General features: G+C 39.1%; 1 protein-coding gene across 1 annotated transcript in view; it reads right to left on the minus strand.

Annotated features, from left to right (window-relative positions):
* LOC134542821 (nose resistant to fluoxetine protein 6-like) overlaps window positions 1-25660 on the minus strand; it is a 69812-nt gene that overhangs the window by 39614 nt on the left and 4538 nt on the right. The window contains exon 2 of the mRNA XM_063387368.1: window positions 2352-2602. Within this exon, the coding sequence (XP_063243438.1) occupies window positions 2352-2602 (251 nt within the window). The remainder of the gene's footprint in view (window positions 1-2351; window positions 2603-25660) is intronic.

The following is a 25660-nucleotide window of genomic DNA, read 5'->3' on the forward strand; positions in this document are numbered from 1 at the left end:
TTTAAGATAAAAAAGTAAAACATATGTATTCTACTTTTCTTTTCTACGTGGAGACACATAATTAAACAACTATGTTCAGGGATTGTTTATTGAAAAAAAAATAAGTGACCAAGGCCAACAGTTTATTCATTTTTAAAAATTAACTTGTTAAAGGTCGGTCTCACACGCTTAGTTGACCATTTTATGTTCATTACCAATAATAAAGGTTTTTTTGTGAATTCATCGCCACCTATTTTTATTTTATTTTTTTTATTTGTTGTTGGATCAATATTTATATTTGCAAGCTGTAAAATTCCACGTAAGTGATAAGACTTAAGATAAATTGCGCACCGTTTTAAACCTTAAATAATCATTACAGTTTTATCTTTTTAAAACATATTTTGTGTAAACAATTTTCCAAAAAAATTGTTTGTAATGCTAGAAGTAAAAATCTTGGCATATTTATTTTTACATATTGCTGTAGATTCCGTGTTTATCATAATTAAAGAGATAGTGCTGCCTTTTTTTCATATAAACAATTACTGTTATACGTAACCGCGAATTTATGTATGGTATGTTTCGCTTGTGCTTAGTCAACCGTGTGACGCTAATATCACAGTGGTAACTTTCCATTTGACAAAAAAATTCCGAAGTGATAATTTATTTTACTCCTGATACCTCCTTGAACATCCCACAAAATCAAATTATTCCAAACAACCGTTCAAAATATTTCACACTTATTGAATGGACTAAACTTACCAACCGTTAATTTAAGTTACAGGTAATAAAATACTTGGAGCACCACAGTACCGCTCTTACAGGATTACCACATTATTTACAGCAAAAATAAAATTTAGCATTTTTAAAATATTAATATTTGCCTACGTCATTTTCCAGACTTATCGAAGTGAACGGTCTGAAATCAGGTAGTGAGTCTGCTGAATCATCAAAAGTCAGTATGGTTTGAACAGGTATACTACCCTGTAGCTCTGTGCTGAAATGAAAAAAACCGACGATGACGATAAGTTCTGGGCGAGCTAAGTTCGCCGGCAGCGCCGTACTGCGACCTAGCGGCCAAGGTCAACACGCAATCGACAGTACATACAAGTATGAAGGACGCTACGTACCTGCAATATTGGCAAAGGTTCGCAAAGTGGGTTAAAAAATATAACGTTTCTGACAAGAGACCATTAAAATGACACATTCGAGGCTATTAGAGCCCCTGTAACGTGAGTGGCTTGGCTTGGTGCCAGGACCACAGAACGCCGACCAGACTGAAAATGACACATTCGAGGCTATAAGAGCCCCTGGAACGTGAGTGACTTGGCTTGTTGCCAGGACCACCGAACGCCGACCAGACTGAAAATGACACATTCCGAGGCTATTAGAGCCCATGGAACGTGAGTGACTTGGCTTGGTGCCAGGACCACCGAACGCCGATCCAGACTGAAAATGACACATTCGAGGCTATTAGAGCCGCTGGAACGTGAGTGACTTGGCTTGGTGCCAGGACCAACAGAACGCCGACCAGACTGAAAAATGACACATTCAAGGGTATTAGAGCCCCTGGAATGTGAGTGACTTGGCTTGGTGCCAGGACCACCGAACGCCGACCAGACTGAAAATGACACATTCGAGGCTATTAGAGTCACTGGAACGTGAGTGACTTGGCTTGGTGCCAGGACCACAGAACGCCGACCAGACTGAAAATGACACATTCCGAGGCTATTAGAGCCCATGGAACGTGAGTGACTTGGCTTGGTGCCAGGACCACCGAACGCCGACCAGACTGAAAATGACACATTCCGAGGCTATTAGAGCCCATGGAACGTGAGTGACTTGGCTTGTTGCCAGGACCACCGAACGCCGACCAGACTGAAAATGACACATTCCGAGGCTATTAGAGCCCATGGAACGTGAGTGACTTGGCTTGTTGCCAGGACCACCGAACGCCGACCAGACTGAAAATGACACATTCCGAGGCTATTAGAGCCCATGGAACGTGAGTGACTTGGCTTGGTGCCAGGACCACCGAACGCCGACCAGACTGAAAATGACACATTCGAGGCTATTAGAGTCACTGGAACGTGAGTGACTTGGCTTGGTGCCAGGACCACAGAACGCCGACCAGACTGAAAAATGACACATTCAAGGGTATTAGAGCCCCTGGAATGTGAGTGACTTGGCTTGGTGCCAGGACCAACAGAACGCCGACCAGACTGAGAATGACACATTCGAGGCTATTAGAGCCACTGGAACGTGAGTGACTTGGCTTGGTTCCAGTACCACAGAACGACGACCAGACTGAAAATGACACATCCGAGGCTACTGGAGCCCCCGGCTTGGTGCCGTAGACTCAGAAGGACCCTCACCTTGCGGTCCGTGTCCTCCAGGAAGCGGCGGCCGCCCGTCATGGCGGCCAGCATCTCTGCGACGACGGCGCGGCGCGGAGACCCCGGGTCCTCGTCCACCTGCAGCCGCGCGAGGCAGTACCGGCCGCGGAACCGCTCTCCGCCGTCACCCGGGTCCGCGGCGCGCACCGCCAGGCACTCGTCGAAGCTGCCCAGGTCCTTGATGTTGCCCTCCAGCACGCCGCTCGGCACCTTGGAGGACGCGTCCAGCACTGCGCACAAGACCCCGGGAGTCGTCACGTGGCTCGAGTCGACGTGAACACGTCTTTAAAACTGCTTCCATAGTAAGAGAGACAATTTAAAAAAAAAATAGCCAGTCATGGGGACTGTCATTAGAAGTAGCCTCAGCCTCTGTGTATAGCCAGGGGCGTAGGAACCGGGGGGATAGGGGGGACGTGTTCCCCTGAACATTTTGGGTGGAGGGGACTGTCCCCCCCAACTTTCTAGACCGTGATATTTTTATTTTATAATATTATTCTGCCCAACTTTATTTGTAATTTCTTCACTCATCATATTTTATCTTAAGGAAACAATAATAATTTTAACATCGATGTATCCAATGGCTAGATACAAAAACTGCTTAAAAAAACGCTATTTTGCACTTTTAAAATCAAAATTTTCCTGTGGAGGACCCCCGGACCCCCCCGTCTTAGTAAGAGGGGAATGGGTTTACATGACATCAAAATCATTATTTGTCCCCCCCCCCAACATTACGAACACAGTTACGCCAATTTGTATAGCTAAAAGCACTAACGCTCTTCCTGGTTGCGTATGCGGCGTATCCGCATCCATGCCCATTGGGGGACCACAGCCTGGAAGTCCTAAGGATATGAAGGCTGGGTTATAAAAAATTAGTGGAGATATCCTCAAAACTTGTCAGCAGAAGTGAAAACTTAAAATTTTGTTTTCAAATGTGTAACATGACATAATTTCTACGTCAAATGTACGTAAGAAAATAATTTTGCTATTATATCAGTACGATGTCAGCATGATATCATGTATCCTAACATCATTTTTTTTTATTTAGTCACAACAGATGCCAGTGGTATGTAATAATTACGTAAAAAAACTCACTACCTAGCTATGACTTACCAGTGATGTCAGACCTAGGTCATGTATTCACGTGGTCAAATTAACATCATGTACTGCTACTACAGCATGTCGGTGACGCGAACTCACAAGATTTTACCCATGTTCACAGGCCGCTGCGCGTCGCCAGTCTGGCGCAACACGTCACGAGCATGTCGGTGACATGAACCCATAAGTGTTGCCCCTACCAATAATCGTTCAACGCGGCTAAATAAGTTTTCACTTCATAAACGAATGATAACGCCGTAAATAGGGTCGCGTGCGGCCGAAAAGTGGGATAGGCACCCTGTGTAGAAGTTGGGTGGAGGGGGGGGGGAGGAAGGAGGAGAGACCCTTCAGGGTAATTGGCTCACACTTATCCGCGCCACTCAGCCGCCTGGCCGACGTTGATTGGCTACGCGAACCAGAGCGCGGCCAGAGGGCAGCCTAGTCCAACTGCACGGTCATTTTTGACGTGAACGCGTCTTTAAAATTTCTTCCACAGTGGGAGGCAATTAAAAAAAAGCGAATTATAACAAAATCGGGGGGATACATTTTGGTGTTGCAGCTACTTATCTATACGTCTCCATCCAAAATTTTAATTACACCACTGGATAGCTAAAGGATCAAAGAATTCGTTACGATAAGTGAAGACTGTGACGCATCGCGCGCGGTGGAGGGGGAAGCGCCGCCATTTTGAGGTCATTTTGCTGCGTTTCGAGATTTACATTTAGTATAACTTTTGACTCTGAGAAGCTACGACGTTCGTTTGAGTTTCAATCGTCAGCTCTCGTAAAAATCTATCGAATGCATACAAAAAACATTAGTGTAAAATAGTTACAGTGAATATATATTCAAATGAAAAAAAATATATAATGTTGGCATATACGCGACTTCTTAGTGTTCAAACATGATTATAACAAACATAAAATAGTGTATTTTATATTTTGTATAGAAAATATCACCTGTTACGTACACGTATTCACGTACAACACACGGCCGTGTGTCCATGACACAGCCACACCCCACTTTTTTTTTACCTCGCCATCACTATCACCCTAAACATTGCGGATAATGGTGTTTCGCAACCCGTTAACAAGTATGTGAATTATAAACTCCGTCGTTAAAACCTTCCTTTAAACGATTCATGCGATTTAATAATTTTGATTTAATACAATTTCTTGGACATGCGCCATTGCAGTTTTGCAATGTTTGTCATAGAAAAAATTTCAAGTACGCAAATTAAGAAATAAAAATATAAACATAAACCCACAGAGAACAAAACTAAATCAGCTGGTGTCTAACAGATAAACCCAACGGTGAACCTAAACAGGTATTATGGAGAACCCAGCGATGACAGCACAGATAAAAAAACGTGCTGGTCTGCAAAATGACACTTTATGTTAGTGAAACTTCTCCGGAATAAACTAAAATAGTCATAGTGGAAAGTAATCTCAATTAATAAACAACTTAGAAAACTGACATTACTATGATAGGTAGAATACATTTTCTACTTGTAATATATCAACTGGCTCGGTAGCACAGCAGTAGAGCTCGCACTTTTCAAGGAACGTGGTTCAAATCTCGTAACTTTAAAAACTAATTTTTCTTTTTTAAAATAATTATAAATTATAATGTTTAAAAGCAAATATAAAATTGTAATTTGTGTGTAACCGTTATTCAGTTTTTTTTTTCATCCTGCAAAAATTTCTTTGCACGGTACGCGCGCATTAAAAAAAATTCAATATATATATATTTTTGCAATTTACTTAAAGATGTATAACTTCAAAAAATTTCGTGTTTATTAAATTAAGGTGTTTGTTGTATTATTCATCATCTTTAAACGGGTGTCTTAGGCGCCTTGAAAACCTCCTAGTTTTTTCAATGACGCTCCCGAAGAAATTTGACTTCAAAAACTTCTCTGAGAAAGTCGCGTGCGAAATAAAGCCAGGGCGATAACAAACTTCTGCAATGCCCGCATTCGGAGGGGGTTTACGCGCCTGTAAAGTCGCCGTGGTATGGAACTGGTGATCTCAGGCCTTTTGCACTCGCGCGCCCAGAGCGTTGCGTTGTCGTGACTGATTATCGCCGCTGCGAACACGCTGTTGTCCTAAGTGGGTTGACACCAGGAAAGCTTGTGCTTGCTCGCCTGCTTGTTTGCTTGCTTGCTTGCTTGCTTGCTTGCGTCATTCTCCAGACGTCCACACGTGGACAGAGAAGTAAGCTAAGAGACTCTTTCGCTTCTTCGATGATACCTTCGCCCTGTCGTTCCTTATCACGGACGTCATTTCCCGGATTAATTGACAAAAGATAAAACAATTATAGCAAAATATAATATCTTCATAATAAACCCAAATAATTTTTTCATCGGCCTGAGTTTTTCCATTAAGGGCCCCGCCTACCCGGGCACACACACGGTGTGCTGCGCTTCAGAAGAAACTACTAGGTTTGAAAACTGCTCAAGATATCCGAGTGGCGTCAGTTTACGAAATGCATTGAGGAGTACGCCGAAGGCAGATGATTTTTCCTGTTTCCGTATTTAGTTTTTTAAACTGTATTTTTTTACTAAAGTGAAAATACCTACAACCCTTGTGTTGTTGGAGTAATTTTCAGGCATGAAACATCTGGTGGAGAGATTATTGAAAGCACTCCGCCGTATACTTTTTTGGTTTACGTTCAAATCTCACAGTTGGCCTAAGTCCCAGAGAGCGTCGCACTTGTCTTCCCACCTGACTAGGCCCAGCCCCTGACCTCATTCCAAACTAAGCTCGCACATTCAGATATTCACTGTAAAAAATAAATGAATCCTCAGGAGGAACCCGTGTCCTGTTTCCAACAAAAGTTATCAGCTCACGATTTCCCGCAAATTTTCTGTTATTACTCTAGGCTGAGATTGTTCTTTAACTAATGTTGTATAGCCTATTTCTTTCCACAAAGCAGACACCTGGTCTCTTTTTTTCCAACCGATGAAATCGGAAATGAAGGGAAGAAAATAAGTGATATTCTCAATTAATATATAACAGAAGAACCAAGAAAACCTTTTTTTCTGACAGCCACGCTGAAAGAAACATTTGAGTATAATTCAGAGAAATGGACGTCATTAAAAAAAAAACATTACATACTAGTGACGGCGACAGAAAAAAAATAAAATGTGTTGGATGGACAAAATTTGATGAATAAACAAAACTTAATTTTCAATATTAATTAATTTTTTTTAGTGAGTTGGCCCTAATCCTGTAAAAAAAATGTTAATTTTGCTTCGCTATTTTTTCTTCACTTGGTCACAAGTAGGCCTACTCAAACATTTTTTATTCTAAGGCAAACAGAAATTTGCGTTCTTTTTTTGACGCTTTCGGCTCGGGCGTCAGAAAGGTCTTCTGCCTCACCAACTCAAATAAAAACTCGGCTGGTGGACAAATCTCGCAGACGGAACTGGAGATGAAGGCGAGCATTGTTTCGTCACGGCCAGCGGGAGTTGACGGACACTCGAAAGCGGGCGGGGCGGGAACGGAGGCGAGTTTACTTACCTCCTTGGAGTGAGCAAACCACACCGCGGGGGTCCACGGCACAGATCTCCCCTCGACAGGACTTGCCTCTTTCGTGGCCCTCCCCGCCCACCTCCCCTCCCTCCCAGCGACGCCGGAGATATCCTCCTAGCAGCTCCCGCGGCGCCACGGGACAAGAAGAAAGCTGCCTCGCGCATGGGCGGTGTGGCATAAGGTCACCTGACGCAACCACACAGCCCGCTCCCGAGTTAGGCTGAACCGCGTGCAACGCGACCACAGGAGGGCCGAGATCGGATACCGAACATCTGACTTGCTACAACCAACCTGTGAAAAATAATATGCCTCCAGATTTCATATTGCACCCAAATTTAAGATCGCGTCTCCTTCTTAGACCAGCTTACCCAGTTCGTAAAACAAATAACAATTTTTTGGTATTTTTCCTGTACTTGAAATCAACTCCGGTTGAATTACTTATGACTAAAAATGTATAATATGAATACCATTCGGCTCATACATCACAATGGTAAATTTTCTTTAAGGTAAGGAAACTCTAAGCAAACACTTTGCAGGTTATAAAATACCAAATAATAGCTTCTTTTTTTTAGTTACGACTATGCACGTGGGATTAAGGACAAAAAAATTACTTAATATGATTATTCTGCAAAACATTCCCTTCGTCCTTAGCGACGCAGATGTCCAAAAACTGTCCGAGTTTCAATTTATTTCAGAAAATATTAATTAATTTTACCTGGCATTTCAAAATTCTCAAATTGGTTACGATTTTGACTATCAAGAAACATGAAATGAGTTTTTGTGACAGAAGTGCAAACCATATCATGGCATTTCAGTTAAACCTAAAAAGTTTCAGTTCTGCAATAAATTAAATTCTCCCTATTTGTACAAACCAAAAACATTATAAATTATCATTTTGGCAGCTAATTATGCAAAAAGTATGCGCTGTGTATATTTTTCATTTCGTGAAAGTTAAACAATTGACAAAGTCTAAAAGTTGATCTGTGATTAATATAAATATAAATTCATGACCTGAAATGGGAGGCACCCCCTTAAGATCGAAGCTAAAAATTGATGTAGAATGTCGGTTGGCTTTGTTCAAGCTTCAAACCTCTCGTTACAAATGTCTGCGCCCGGACTCACGATAACCTTCTACCAAATTCCCAGTTACGGCATCGCCGTTTTGTGCCCCTTCAGAAGGTCTGTTGGGCGAATGTGCAATTCCGTTTGTTCAGTTACTACACCGAAGCCGGCCTCGTGGTAACCAGTTACGTAACAGCGTCAGATTTTTTCCTCGTCATCTTCCAGCCTACTTTCTAAAGCCAAGAAACGAGAAAGTTGTCCTTAACGAGCGCTCGCTCATGCTTTATGCTGTGTGTACGCAAGCGACACTTACTGTATGCATGAAAACAAAATAAACAAAAACAAAATAAAAACATTATTTTGCGCTATTACAATTATACATAGGTTTGAATTCCTTTGCGACCCTGTGACGTAATTCACGTTAGGATAAGACTACGGACCGCCCATAGGTTCGGACTGATGTAGACGGGCCTTTACGAACCTTTCATACTACCTTCTTTAGTTTTATAGCAAAAACACTTTAGCCCACTGACGGAGATCTAGGCTCCGTTTGCAGCTGTGCTGGTTTCGATACGGCATTCCAGTAGTATGTAATAGCCGGTCCGGCGCCAGGCTCCAGGCGCGAGGAGCTGGAGCCGGGGTCAATGACCGATTGCTCTGACGTCACGGCGGCCATCTTGGATGGTCGTGACCTTGAATTTGACCTTAACCTTGACCTTTAACCCTCAAAACTTGTCAAAATTTGCCAAAATTGGGCAAAATTTGCCCAAAATTCCTCAAAATCCGTCAAAATTTCAACTTTTTTGGAAAAAAATTCCGGCAAAAATTCTCAAAAAATTCCACAATTCAAAAATTAGGATTTCGAAAATCCTCAAAAGTCGTTTTACCTTATAAACCACGAAAATTCCTAAAAGAGGCTTAAGCATCCTTGTCTACAGCCTCCGATAAGCCTCTGACGTCATCTAGGATTATGACCGCCATCTTGGATTATGTCGTCACCGTTGCAATTTCCGTTACGTCCGCCATCTTGAAAATCTTTATTTATTATCCAATTTTAATAAAAAATTTAAATTTATAAAAAAATTCATTTAATAAAATTTTAATGAAAAATATTTTAAAAAACATACATTTACGACATGGAGTTCGGAGTCCTCGGTTCGAACCCGGTGAGGGCAAAAAAAAAAAGACCGATCCTTCCCTCACAGTGGCTGCAGGCAGACTGACCCCCACCACTTTTTACCATGCATATATATCATCAGGTAGTATGAGGTCATGTCCGCCATCTTGTCTTCGTTTGCTGGTAGCCATCATCATGTTATCGTTGGCTAGAGTGCGCTGATGACATGTTAGTTTAATTCTTACCCGCTAGAGTGCAGTAATCATTTATTACTGTGGCACCCGCCATCTTGAAATTTGGGCGCCATCTTGGAAATCCGTAATTTTTATGCTAGAAATTCGGGAAAAATGCCAAAATTCAATAAAAAAACTCATTAAAGTAATGATTGATTAGATCGATTCCCGTCCTTAGTTCGATCCCTGACCGATACCAAACAACTTTAATTTAAAAAAACTACCACAAAAGTGTCAGGTTTGAGGAAATAAAACACCACAAGTTCTTTTAAAACCTTTTATTACATAATTTATATTCTAATACAGGATCACTTGTGAAAGCCGACAATCCTATAATCATTTAGTTCCGCATCGGTGTGAAATGATTAATTCTTAGCTCCAATCGGTTTATACTAGACAGAGTCCAACCAGAACCTTTACTGACATAGTCCTCCTCTTCTTGACAGAGTTTCTGGATACCGTGTTTAACAGTTTTCTTCACATCGTCAGAACTGTAAATTACTGCAGCCGATTTCTTGAATGCACACTTCTTCACTTTGTCATCGAACGGATACGGCTTTCCATATATACAGTCCAACCACAAGTTATATTTCAAAGGTATATTTGTTGCTACGTCATCAGTAAGCTGATTGATTATGTTCTGTCTGATATTGTCAAGAAAATAACAAATGTCTTTCGACTCACTAAGCATATTTAGATAATAGTAGTCTTTCAATGTTCCACGAAATGCAGACTGTGCCAAGTAGAAGCCATTATCATTCACCTGTAGAGCACCGAACAAAGTCTTAGGTATAGTTCCATTTCCAGATACCATAGCAATCGGTTGCTGCACATCGATTTTTTTTGCTTGTACGCTCACGAGTCACCAATCTAAAGCGAGGAGTCGAAATTTCTGCAGGTAGTTCAGCAGTAGGCGCACAGACTTTACCGTTGCATTTGCTCGCATGTCGTCGCAAATTATCTATTCGAGTAAACCATTCATGACACTCATCGCAGCGAAACTTAATGCGAGATGGATTCTTCTTGCATTTACTCCGTTCATGTCTTCGTGCATCATGGGAAAATGCAAACGTCATATCGCAGTAGCTGCAAGGATACCGTGGTGATGAAGACGAGCCTTTCAGACCTGATCCATTGACTGACGTTGCCGTAGTTGTACCATTTACAGGTATACTCTTATGCACACCAATCATTCGCTGTTGTATAGAAACCTTTACTTTCTGCCGCGCAGCTGCTCCTTTGCATGTCTTCATGTGCGTTTTCATATTGTCTTTTCTGCCTATGCCATTTCTCACAAACAAACATTTTACGATATAGGTTCTTGGCACATTCGCTCTTCTCATGTCGTCGAGCATTGCTTTTGTTTGAGAAAATCTTGTCGCAGTAACAGCACCGATGTTCGTTAATTGTTGTCAAATCAGCAACCATTGAAGCCTCCATCGAGGGCGAAACAGCGTTCGTCGAGTTTTCCTGTACAGCCAGCACTACCGGCATTAAAGTCTCTTTTGGTGGTGGTATCTCGACTTTTGAAGTCTCCTCCAGTGTTGACGTTGACGTTGCCAACGGGATCTGCCCCACCATCGTCGTCGCTGAAGTCATGGTTCCCGTAGTTGATGGTACAACCTCCATCGAGTTCGACGTTAAAGACGGTAAAGATGCCATCGAGGTCTCAAGAACAGGTAATTACGCGACTTATACACCAGAAGAAACAAACTAGGTGATCCTTACACCGTCGTCGTCAGTAACAAACTGAGCGACCTGCTGTCTAGGACTCGCTTATATACATGCAACGGATGGAATAATATGCTAGTCAAATCAAGAACCATTTACTATAATACTAGATTCAAAACAACATTTAAAAAAAGAGGATCATATGATCGAAAAAATTCGATGAGGTATTATACGTTCGCGTCTCATGAATTCGATCTCTCCAATATACGCTAGGCTCCAAGAGCTACAATTCGCGCCATCAGATCCAAAGCTCCAATACGTAATGTACGCAATGTACGCGCAATACACGCACTTTACACGCAATAAATGTAATGAACACACAGTACACGCAGGAAACGAAATGAAGAAATAGTACACACAGTAAACGGAACGAACACGTAATATTCTCGCAATTGACGCACAGTACACGCAAAGTACACGCAATGTACGCAATGTACGCAATATACGCAATATACGCAATATACGCAATGTACACAATATACGCAATGTACACACAATGACTACGCTTCGTTCGCGCAGGACAATCATTTAATGAAAACGAAGAACGTTTGGACGGAAATTCTATAAACCGAAAGCTCATTTAATGAAAAGGAGGCGCATTCTCTCTCGTTCATTCAACTCGGTAGGATGCGATCGTCAATGATAAGTTAGAATATAAGGTCTCCATCAGTCTATGAATCCAACAGTTTTTAATTCAATTAGTCAATGGCTCCAATAGTCATTGGTTCCATCAGTCATTGACTCCAATTTTCAAAGGCTCCAATATTCATTGGATCCATCAGCCATTTACTCCAACAGTCTTTTGGCTCCAAAAGTCATTGGCTCCTACAGTCATTGGCTCCAACTGCCTTTTGTTTCAACAGCTCCAATGATATTTGACCAGAATGCTACGAGTCTAAAATACTATGAAACTACAAGGCTACGAGTCTAAAAGGATCTAGCTTGTTACGAGTTATACATGGCTGCGAGACTGCATGGCTAAAAGACCGCGTGGCTACGAAACTGCATGTCTACGAAGCCACTAGGATACAAGTCTTCTCGGCTCCAAATGCTCCAACAGCTCCAAATGCTCCAACCGCTCCAAAATCCTCCAAATGCTCCAAAAGGCTCCAAATGCTCCAAAGTCTCAAAATGCTCCAACAGCTCCAAAAGGCTCCAAAAGGCTCAAATTGCTCCAACAGCCTTTTGTTTCATCAGCGCCAATGATATTTGGCTAGAATGCTACGAGTCTAAGAGACTATGAGGCCACAAGGCTACGAGTCTTCAAGTTTACGAAACTGCGAGGATACAGGACTACAAGTCTACAAGGCTACTTGGTTATGTAGCTGCAGGTCTACAAGGCTCCAATTGTGGCATCTGTCTTCGGCTGAATTTTCTCTTTGGCTCCAACTGCTCCACCAGCATTATGTTATAACATTACAAGGCTACTTGGTTACGTAGCTACAAGTCTAAAAGGCTCCAATTGACGTGTCTGTCTTCGACGGAATTTTCTCTTTTGCTCCAACCGCTCAAACAACATTATGCTATGTTATAAGATTACAAGGCTACTTGGTTACGTAGCTACAATTCTACAAGACTCCAATTGACGTATCTGTCTTCGACGAAATTTTCTCTTTTGCTCCAACTGCTCAAACAGCATATGTTATAAGATTACAAGGCTACTTGGTTATGTAGCTACAAGTCTACGAGGCTCCAAGGCATCATGACTACGTGACTACGAACCATGTGGTTACAAGACTGTGCGATTACAAGTCTACATTGTTACGTGATCGCGAGGCCACAAGACTACGAAGCTACCAGAACACAAGATTACCTGATTACGAGGCTACAGGACTACGAAGCTTCCAGAACACAAGATTACGAGACTGCGAGGCTACAGGACTCTAACTGACTAAAATAGCGCCATTCAGTGGTGAGAGTTAATTTATCTCATGCAAAATAACCTGTTTAAAGTAGTGTCGATTATTGTCAACAGACGACACCACATGTTACTTACAGGTAAATATTATTTATTTATTTTATGTAGGATGTGGGATGCTCACTAACGATCGCAAAAGAAGGTTGGCTTCGCTAGACACGAAGGAGAAAGAAGTTCGTCTTGCATGTTAGTGCTTCACAGATGTCTCATGGTATATTATTTTACTGAGTATCTGAATAAAATTACCTGTCTTAGCCGCCAAGATCAATGCAGTTTGTCTCAAAGCATATTACTTGACTGAGTAATGGTTGTTTATGTTTTAAATTCCACCTGGTAAAATAAAATTGCAAGTGCTGATTTAGTAGCAGAAATTCACGAATTAAATGTAACTCCAAATAAAATGTCATGTCTCATTAGGTAAAAAATCCTTCATGCAGAGAGCGGTTTCTCAAAATAGACAGAAGCACTTGAAGAATCCACAGGAATATTCAGGAGCACACGGAGGAAACCACCATCATATTAACAAGAATAATCGGGAGCACACGGAGAAAACCATCTTCATATTAAAATAATAATCTGGAGCACACGGAGAAAACCATCACACCTTTCTTTGATATTTGAAAATAACAGAAAAAATATTTAATAAAAATAAATAATAAAAGATTTGAAATGAAAAAAAAATTTAAAAAATACATAAAATTCTGGCTTGTACTAGAATTCTCTCTTGGCTCATTAAATTTGTTTACCAATAAAGCATAGACACCTTAAATGTTCAAAGTTTTGGGAAAGAGTTCTACGTATTAAATTATAAATGATATCCTTAAAGGGAATAGTTTTTGAAATTGTATAATACCGAGTTTCATGCTTTAAAAATATGCTCGGATAGAAATATATATTAGTCATCAAGGTTCACTTTTAGAAAAATGATGAAACCAGTATATACTTTCAAACTATAGTTAATACAAATTAACTCGCTGGCAAAATACGGAATGTTAGATGCGAAATAGAAAACTATTGCCTTAACAAGAAAGCAAGCTGATGAAAAATAATTTAGAAACTATTGCCTTAACAAGACAGCAAGCTAGAAAAATTATGTTGCGAGCCTAAAGTCAACGAACTTCTATGTTGCTTAACGATAACGTTGCACGCATCGCGGTTCCCGACCTGCCTCAAGTTACAACGAGTTGGTCACGTAACAGCGATGTGTGGTGGGGGAAATTACCTGCGGTAACGTGCGATGAAGAGAGAAATAAAAAACAAAACAGAAAAAAAATACACTATCATTACTGCGCAAGGTCGAAGAGCGGTTTGTGACTAAGAGGCCCGTCACTACGTGTGACTGAAAATACTTTCCATTTAGCGCAAAAATTCAACACCTTTGAAACAAGCTAACCCCTTCCCAAAGTTACGCCTGTATTGACTCAACTACTGTTATATATATATATATACATACATACATACATACATACATACATACATACATATATATATATATATATATACACACACACATACACACACACATACACACACACACATATACACACAAGTTCCAACGTAAGCAGTAGGTAAAGAAAGAAATCAGTCTTGCATTTTATTAATACTTAAATGGATCGAAGTGGCTCATCGGTAAGACACTGGACTCAAAAACCCAGATCATGCGGGTTCGAATCTAAACCCGGCCATTCGGGTTTAGGTTTTTTCTCACGGTTTCTCTAAATCACTCAGGGAAAATTTTGAAAATGTTTCTTGACTATAGGCCAAGGGTGATGATTCCTTCCCTTAAATGCCTAAATTACATCTTCGAGAACCATCGTCTCTTGAATGACTTCGTTGTCTACGAGCTGTAGTGACCAGATTACACACACACACAATATATCCCATAACTCAAAGTCAAGCTGATAACAGTTGATAGTCCACTAAATCGTGGTTTTGAATACAAAAATAAAAAAAGTGTCTTAGTTTTCGAGTTATACACATTTTTTCTCAACAATATCTAATTCCCCACCCTGCACCAAATTATTAGCACTGTGACTAAAATATTTTCCTACGCAATCATAAATTACCTTACTATTGATACCTTTTAAAAATAGAAACTACAATGCTTTACTTTTAGAGAAAAAAATATTTGGAAGAATTATGCTGCAAAAAAATTGTCAAGAAAATAATGGGTGCAGGGCCTATAACTTGAAAACTACGACCCTTTTGGATTTTTTTTTTAAAAAAAGAAAAACATGATTAATTGACCTATCAATTGTACTCGGCTTGACGTTGAGTTATGGGACACCATTTATATATTTGAATTATGGTATTTAAACACGTTTTTGTTGTAAAAATTAAAGTAATAATTTGTGAATGTCGTGTTTCAAATTAGGTCTTAGTTTTTAGATACCCCACTATACGACATTTCCGTCGATATTTTTTTACGCCATTTCCATTTTGCTTTCTTTCAATGTCAAAACTAACATAAACAGACATTACTGAACCACATTCGTGTACTTTCAAACTCGAATTAATGCTTAATGCAAAATTATTTACATATGTGTTTTGTCGCAATACATAATTTTATATTTATAGATGTTTAATGCATTAGCTTTTATTTGCACCTTTATACTGTTTTAAATATAGCTATGAAAAATCTTTATACAGTATAGTCAATCTTATGTAGAAATATTGCCCAAAAATGCTGAAGATTTACATAGGAAAGTAAGTTTTTTAAAACTATTTTTTCTCATTTATATCTAACTCATGTTGTACTAACCGAGTTTTAATGCAAGATTCGGGCACATAAATATACAAATATAAAAAGGAGGTTCAAGTTGTAAGCTTAACAAATGTAAAAATGATGTTATTTTTAAGAAAAAAAATTGTTTTATACGAGCAGAGTGTGGAAGAGAGACTATTACCAGTTACACAATGTGCATATTCGTGCACATTGTGAAGATAATTTTTCCTCACAATTTCCTCACTTTTCGCCGTTGGTGCAGCTTGCTAGGGAAGGCAAAGGTCTGTCGTGAGTAATTTATGAAAACAGCGTTTTAATTACACAAATACAAGAGCATTTCGTCCTGAAATAAATCTCCTAGGAGTGAAGGCCGCTGCAAACTGGATTAAACTTGTCCTTTCTTCCAACCCGAGTACGCCCAGCGAAATTAATTCCGACACGAGTTAACAAAAGAGCCTTCTCGAGAGATGGTTTGAGTGCTGTGAACATTGCTTAGCGTCAGCGAGACATTTGAACTTGATACTCGGGATTTCTTTCTTAGTCATGCATCTTTTACTGAAATAGGGAATTTTAATGTGGAATTAAATGTGAAAAATATATTAGTTCTATTGTTTCATGTAAGGTCCGAAAACCACCCATGTCAAAAATTAAAAAAAAAATTAATATGGTTACTAAGGAAAAAAAAACTAAAACCAAAATGTTGATGTTTTCTTTTTATTTTCGTGATTTTGGATGAATTCATGATACAACCGTCGGTAATTGTTTTCAGCATCTTCATAAGTATTTATTTAAAGGTTTTTAGAATATTTAAAGCCAATTTTATTTTTACTCTAGTATTGGCTACATACGTAAGAGAACGTATACAGATTTGGATAAACAGTGTGTATGTATTTTGTTAACCTTATGTATGTAGCCTTTGACGTAAAATTCTTTATTTTAAGTTTCTTTAATTCCTGCCCAGATTCTATCAACCTCATGCAGCTATGTTTCGTCATATCAAAAATTGTATCAGACAAAAGTTTAAGATAATGTTCATAATGTTTGCAAACAATTTCAACGGGTTTTATGGTATGGCGACTAAGAGAGATGCGTTTTTGTGCGTCCTCCAACCCCCTTTTTTTTCCACCTCTCGCAGTTTTGATTAGTCTCATCAAGAATTTATTTTTACATAATATTTTGGTGTTGCTCTAATGAGATATAATAATTTCATACAGATTTGATATTTGTAATATTAAGGGAGTTATAGAGATTTTTCAGTTAAAAAAAATCTTCCCATTTCAACCCATTTGGTGGGATTGTACGATTTTTCCAATTAACGAACTCGACTGAGATAGTCTATTACTTTTATTTTATGTGTCAGTAAGGAAGAGATTTGTACAAAATTACAACTGTTATCTATAAAAGTAATATATAAATTAATAGGCTTATATATATATATACACACACACACACACACACACACACATATATATATATATATATATATAATATATAAAATTCTCGTGTCACAGTTTTCGTTGCCATACTCCTCCGAAACGGCTCGACCGATTTTGATGAAATTTTTTGTGCTTATCCGGTATCTATGAGAATCGGCCAACATCTATGTTTCATCCCCCTAAATGTTAGGGGTAGTCCATCCCTAATTTTTTTTTATTTCCAGTTTTTGGTAGGAAATCACCATGGCAACGGCTGTTGCTTTGTTGATGCTTCATTCGTCTCTATGGCAACGGCTATTTCATTGTTAGTGCAGTCCTCATCACCATTGAAATTTTGCAAGTACTTTAAATATCAAAAATTGCCCTTTTTTTTCAAGTATATATATTTTACAGACTTGAAACTTCACAGTAATGTTCCTTATGTTACGCAGGATGACATTTTCCGAAAATTAGATCCCATAGCATAGGTGGTTAAAACCAGGCAACAGTGGGTACTTTGTCTGCATGAGAACAGTATTTTGCATTGTTCATGCCTTCTGCGTCTCCATGGCAACAGGCATCGCGCGGCAGTGGCGTACCCACAACGAGGGGCATGTATTATGAGCGGCGCAAGAGTGATCTGCCTGTAGACTGCCGTAGCGAAGTACGGGTACATCAGTTTTATGTTGCGTGCACGAGTCGGGAAACCATCGGTGCTATTCATTTTCTCTCCGGTACATTATACAGCATTGTAATAAATTTTCACGGAATTTTTTATTATTTACCATTACTGTAAATGGGAGATGTGGCATAATTCTTTTTCCATTAGTATAGCCGTGCGAAGCCGGGTCGGGCAGCTAGTATATATATATATATATATATATATATATATATATATATATATATATATATATACCAAAAAATATTAGAGCAGAACCTCTCGCCTCTTTATTTATGTAATCATAGGGTGCACAACATGCAGAATAAAAAAAATTATATATCACACTATATATATATATATATATATATATATATATATACACAAATTTTTGAGTTGACGATGGTTTTGGGGTCTACGGACCATGAAACGAAAAATTGCGTAAACGTTTTCCGGAAGTCACGCCATGGAAACGGCTACAATGGGTAGTCTTTCTTCGAAATGTACCTAAAATATGTACATGGGCTTACAGCAAATACATTTTGAAAATTTCCATTTTTTTTAAATTTAGTATATATGTTTTTTTTGTTATATAATGTTATGATCTTCAAATATATAAAACTAACTGCTGGTTCTGAATATAAATTATGTGACCTTTGCCGATGCAGTTTTAACGCAAGTAGATATCTTTTCACTTCAATGCTGCATAAAGTGAGAAATTTATCGAGAAATGATACATTAATTCATTCGACGCTTATACATTCTTATTTATCAACAAAGAAACACTTTTTTTTGCATTTAGTTAATTTTCATACTTTTATTAATCAGATATTTTAATTTTAACACGTTAAAGATAAACATTTTGTAGTCATTCATACACACAAAAAGGTGTAGACAGCAATTGGCTAAGCGACTGACTATTGTATTATTTTCACTGAGATATAGCTCCACGTACACCTCAAAGACAACAAGTATGCCTGAAAGGACACAAGCGACTCGACCATTCGCGAAAGTCTGCATCGGCGTTTGTATACAGATCCTTGCAAATATTCACAAGGCCAACGAAAAAGTCTGACATACTTAAAGATTCGTTTTTCAAAGATAATTTAGGCTAATGATTGTATTACAAAATAAACATGTGTCTTATGTGCTATACTGCATAACACATATGTTAATGTATGATTTTTTTTTTTTTTTTTTTCATTTTTACCATCCGAGGGATAACTCTTGGCCTTGAGTATTAGTGTGACAAACACGGCTGCCAACTTTCGCCGAATGTCGTCACGAGGCGCCATCTTGCGTCGTGGTTCTGAAGAGTGCAAACACCATAAGCACAATCTTGAGAGTATACTCTCTCCCGTACGGAGTTAGGGTTCCGCCCTTCAAACAAATCATGGCAAACCACTCCCCACCTGTCATCAATATCAATCTCCAATCCTCCATTAGTTGATTGCGGGGAAAAGGTTGAATATATTTCATTTTAAATTGTCCGTTAGCGATATGTGAGTCTTCCTTCAATTGTTTTTCTTTTTTACTTTCCTTCACTATCGTCACTCGATAATCCATTACCAAGAGTTACATAACTCATACATTTTACTTTCCTTCGCTTTATCTATCCAATAAATATTTTAATCACAATTATAGACTGCTAGCGTAATCATAAATTATTTTGCTATATGTATTCAAATTAACGTCCCCGTTGTCTAACACGAGTAAAAAAAAAAAAAAACTGCAGTACCAAACAATTGAAAAAAATCCATGGGAAAGAATCACATTAATGACTCAAGCCTAAAGGTACCTTCACATTGTCAAATTTTCACTTCCTACACATTCCAATAAAATATTTTAAATAATTTGTCAAAAAGACACTGGCGACGCCATGTTTGTTTGACAACTTGGAAAATTTCAGTATCCATCGAATATATTTATTGCACACAGGACGTGCTCTAAAACTGATTGTTTGTTAGAAGGAATCAGCCAATCAGAATAATACCCAAAGAAAACGGAAATGGCATCCGTTTCCGTCATAAAGTGTCTTTAAAATAGCGAGGTACACATTGACGATTAAAGTAGTTATAAAGGTAAAATAATTTTTTATTAAATGTTGTTTCCAAATTAGTTTCAAACTTATGTAAAAAGCATGCAATGTTACTAAAAAGTTTTTAACGTTCAAAGAACATTAATTTTACTATATAACGAGTATTAATTTGAGTTAAACCCACAAATAGTTAAATATTAAAAAAAGTGTACAAAAAATATAGTTTCCATCAAAAAAATTTATGTTCTATTTTAATTTAAAAATGAAATTAATATTGAAAAACTTAAGCTTACTCTGCCCAAAAATAAACTTTGATTGACATGATTTAAAACATGTTTAAGGTTATATGTCCAACTTTAATTTATGAAGAAAATTTGAATCCATGTATCTTCCACCCCTCCAACTGTTTAGTCAAAATTATGTGGATAATATAAGTTGACACAGTTAGGGGGAACTAAGAATTCAAAAATGTCCCTGGTACTCAATAAGACATAGAAAAATCTGCATAAACAAGTACAAAAGCACAAAATCCAGGTAAATTAACAATAAATAATTTTATAGTAAATATTCATAGTATGAAAATAAATCCTTGTGGCTTAAAAGCCATGAAATGAGACAGATATAGACCTAAAAATTAATTGGAGATAAAAATAATTAGATAAAAATAAAAACTAAATAATTCTATTACTAACACAAAAAAAAAGAACACAGTTAAAATTAACGACATACGACGTTTCGGGACCAGGGATATGTCCACATATTCAGGCGAGACACTAGATGCACGAAAAAATCACAAAAATAATTCTTAACAATCGGCTGGACTAAAAAAAAAAAAAAAAAAAAAAAAAATCTTTTATTACATTTAATTTGAAATGAATTTTCTAGAAGAAATACTTTTAAGCCTATTTCAATAATATCAGTAATATTTTGGACAGATATTTCTCTCCAAAGAGCCCCACCTAGTCATGGGAGTACTCGTGTTGGTGAGGCGGAATAGTAAGTGCGACGCTCGTAGGTATCTTCAGCGTGGTATCGCCTCTAAGCACAAGGCTGTGAACTAACGAGTAGTCTTCTCGTCGTGCATAGGCCAACTATGAGATTTCAGTGGCAACTATAACATTGTATGGCGTATAAAAACGATAAACGTATAACGCCAGTCCCTCGAGTGCTTTAAAGAATCTGTACCGGATTTTTTCACGCCTAAAAATTAATTCTGAAAACCACGCGTCGTTAGCTATTTTCACTCTTCCCAATAACACAGTTTAAAAACCAAATCCGGAAACAGAGCTACTCATCTCACGTCAGCGTATTCTTAAACGCCTTTCTTAAACAGGCACTTCTAGGGACATCTCGGTCGGATTTTAAATCGCGTGTTTTTTTTTCTTCCGAAGCTCTGCACGTCATCCGTGTGCCCCGGTAGGCGAGGGCCTTAATTAGGCCCGTGGGATTTCTTTGCCTCTCTTCCGAGAGAGAATAAAATGTCATTTCGTGGGCTTTCTTCGCGCTTCAAGAGCTTCCACAAAACCGTAAAAGTATTTATTCGATTATTTGTGTTTTGGAATGGCGGTATTGTGGTCAGAATGTCAACTACTCCCGCATAGTAGACATTTCTGACGTCGGTGCCATGAAACTTGTCTGAAACAAAAGTATTACCATTGTCTACGTATTTGTTACGCCACTGCTGTTTCTGGCAATAATTGTTGTTGTGTAAATATCTTAACTCTCGGTAAACGACACTCATTAAGAGTGATTTAGAGAATGCAACGGAAATGTATAACCATGAAGCTGCCATCTGTGGCAGATAGAGCGAACCAAAGTTAATAGAGACAAAGGGAATCTTTATAGTATTAAGGTTTCAGTGAATTTTTACAAGATGGGCAGTATTTTAACGAAATTCCTTGTCAAAAAATCAGGTTCAAGACCGGTGTTTAGTATTATTTTTTTTTTTAAGTCTTTTTCGTTCATATCAGAGCCGTTTCATTATATAAGTTAACCTTTCGCTCTGGAATACGTATGATTCGAATAGTCGACGTAGCTGCTCCGGCAGCGTATTCTAGCGGTGGGCGACGAAACTCTGTGTGATTCGCGTCAAGAAAGGTAGTTGAAAAAAAATTTTTCGTACATTTATCATGCTCGGCATTACTTTAAAGAATTCTAAGCTACATTTCATGACCGAGTTTCGCATTACGGGTGTATGTGCAACATAAGAACACGCGGATTTGCTCGTTACACGTGTTCTTACATATCTCTGGCGAGTACTGAAAAACTCTCTACTTTTTTATTTGTGAATTACGTCGTGTGGTATTCAAGTGTAGGTGAAAATACATCCCGTTGGGAAACGAACTTCGCTGAAACTCCTTTTTGAGACCTGTCATGTTCGGGATACACATTAATTACGTGAGGTGTTTAGGAGGATGGAGGGGGGGGGGGAGCCGAATCTCACCCAATCTCACGTAGGGGAGAGGGGGGGGGGGGGTGTCTAGGTAAACATCACATAATTTTTTTGGGAAGCCTTCTTTCACACACGAGAGATCCAAACGTCCGATCGTGCATCTTCGGTTTTTTTTTGTTCATTGTAAATGTGTTGATAAAAGGATAGTCTACTAATGGTCAATTAGGTTATGTTAGCTACATTATAAATACTTTAAAACATTGTGGACGGTTGATTTGGTTAGGTTAGCTACATTAAAGATACGAAAAAAATAACGAGCATGAACTTCGGGGAACTTCGGGTGTGGCTCTCTCGTCTGTAAAATGAAGGCTTCCCAATTTTTTCCCCCCGCAAGAAACCGTGTAAAATTACCAGAAAACTTGGTTAAATTAAGTAAAACGTTAACTAAAATATGGCTAAATCCTACACAGTAATATTTATCGTGGTTGTGCGAACGCCACAAAGTAGCACAGCAGCCCTTCGATTGTGTAACCGCCAGTGGCCAGCCAAAACACGTGACTCCACGAACGCTGCGAAGTAAGAGGCAAGCGGCAGCGACGCGCGGACGGGTCCCGACCTGCTGTGTCTACGCCCGCAAATGTTTCCTCGCTCGACGGCTCAGTCAACGCTGTCACTCATTCAAAATGATTTACCACGACTATCATGATGCACACGCGAAAATACACGTCTACAAGACGAATAAGTGCTGCCAGGAAGAAGTGACCAAAGTGGTGGAACGAAGCGAAACAAGAGGTTCCCGAAAAAGGAAGAATTAGTGCTACACGTTCAGCATCAAAGCACAGATTAACGTATTTACACTTTAAAAAATACGCACTTTGAACAGTCCCACGTGACATTCTAGGAGGGGTATGGGGTAGAGCCAAATCTCGCATCTCACCAAGGTGGTGGGGTCCGCATAATCTCCAAAATCGCCTCACGTAATTAATGGACGCCCCCTTACACGAAAGCCGCGTGGTGGGAATTTTTTCCATCCGGAGTCAATGACCCTCTCTCACAACAGGGCCTGGCTGTATCTTGGAAGTGGAGCACAGGGTTGCGTCTGGGCATCGTGTAATATCGGCTCCGAGGAAGCGTTTCGCAAGTCCTAGAGAAAGTTAGTTCTCGTTGGAGAGTGAGAAGGAGACAGCGGCACCTAGACTAGAAAACAAGGTGGTCTTTGGACATTTCAGCGTGCCGCCGGTAAAAAATAATAACAGCCGTGTCGTGTCGGCCTGGATCGCCGTCGGAGGCAACGCCTTCCTGTCTTTTTCCGCTACCTGCAACAAAACACCTCGCGGGCGTAACGCGTGCTGGAGGCTTAGCAACAAACACCCTGTCACACACAGTGTAAAGTGTACTTATAACGTTCTTAGCTTATAATTTTTTTTTTTCTTCCGTCCTCAGCTTTTACGTGCTGACTGGAGGTTCAGGCCGGTATTCCAATACACAAAAATTAAGGCTATTGGTGTTGAAAATGCTACACCTGCTCCCTAACTGTGTTCCCAGTGCGCGATAGGACACGGTCAGTGCCTCATTTTTAGGGAACGGATTTTATTTTCCTATCCGTTGTCGATCTGTTGCCCAATTTTCCGCGCATGCCCAGAGCACACTTTTTCGTTGATTTCGTTTGGCTCTATTAACTCGTATATATTCACTTTTGTGATCATCCGGGGACGGACCAAGCGTGTTCATGTGCCAAATTAAACTTTATGATAGTGAAACTATCCTGGAATATATTTTGTACACTTTTATGGTCATAACAAGAAAAAAAAATTGCTACTTTAAACTTACTTGAGAATATTAACAACGCCGTTCTATTTTTGTGCGATGGTGCTGCTATCTCTAGTATTTGTTCGGTGACAATAGTTTAGAAGATTGAAAAAAGTCCGCTGGAATGCGCTGAAACCAGTTTCTGGCCTCGCGTAGGGTACCGTTTACTGAGATTCGGTTTGTACACGTTATAGAAAATGGCCCGCGAGTTAGGTTATGGTTGTATCTCAACAAGGCAGTGCTAATTAGCTACCTTACCCGAACGTCTTGGAATACCACCTTTGGTGGTTGGTGAGCAACCCTGGTTACAAACATACGGTACTGGATTCAAAATACGAAAGCGGACCTAGCGTCCAAGTGCCCTCAACTCCCGCATGGTAGACTCTTTTTGCCCCGACCATCTCTTCATCAAGACCATCCTCTGACTCCTGCATTCTCCTTCTTCATAAATGCATTCCCCTTCTTGCCCCACATGTCTGTGTCCAGGGTTCTCCCTGTGTCTATAAGGGTTTCACCTGGGTCCAAATTAACATATTTTTATCTAGAGTTAAGACAGGGAAGTTTTAGTCATGGCGCCAATCGCTGCCATGGCTGGCCAATCCCCGCACAAAGTACATGCGACCCTCTCCCTGTATGGGTAGTCTTTTACTTGATTAGGCATGAAGAATAATTTAGCAAGCTTCTTCAATAGTTTATTCTGGGACTGGTTACCACTGGGAGACTTTTAAGTTGAAATTAATTCATACTTACCAAATAAATTAAATGCTTTATGCTATTTCAAGCCACAAAATGTAACCATACACCTTATAAAAGTTGGGGTAATATTTTAAAATCTTAATGGTGGATAATTTTACCCTGTCACTATTTAACTGCTTTTGGCCGCAAGTCTATAGCATTGATCACTGCAATCCGTCGCTGCTAAATATTGTCGTTTCAATTCTTGTATGTTACTGATGACCCACATATAAACGTGAAGTATCTGGGTACGTAATTTATACTGCGTCAGAGTTTACGTAAAGCAATGTCTGTCTAATAGGAGATGCACTGTAAAAAATGCTAATCATCTAACCTACACATCGGGTGAATACATTTTCCATGAATAAATGGTCCCTCTTTTGCATATGTAGGAGAAAAAAAATTAAATGCATAGGAAATGTACCACATTGGTATGGAAAATTTTCTAAACCATGTATATGTTGGTAACTTTCATTGTGTGTCAATAAAACTTACTACATAATTTTACTGTTCGCCTGATAAATATTTTAAATTTAATGCTTGCATGGTTCTAAAATAGAGTTGACCATTTTTTCTAGGTTCCATTACCTACCTCTAGTTTTGTTTATCATTTAGCTACCATATTATTTGTTTATGTGCTGTATAGGACAAAAATATTAAATAAACTCCGTAGAAATATATCATAAAGACTTTGTTCGTAGAAATAATCCCAAATGCTTATGGACTTGCCATAGGCTATATACGTTAAAATCGAAACCAGGCAAACCGGACTGTGTTGATGAAGAAAAGGAAGAAAGACTGGGACTGTCTTTCCCGGACGGACACCAGAT

The sequence above is a fragment of the Bacillus rossius genome, assembly GCF_032445375.1.
Source record: "Bacillus rossius redtenbacheri isolate Brsri chromosome 9 unlocalized genomic scaffold, Brsri_v3 Brsri_v3_scf9_2, whole genome shotgun sequence".
Classification (NCBI taxonomy): Eukaryota; Metazoa; Arthropoda; class Insecta; order Phasmatodea; family Bacillidae; genus Bacillus; species Bacillus rossius.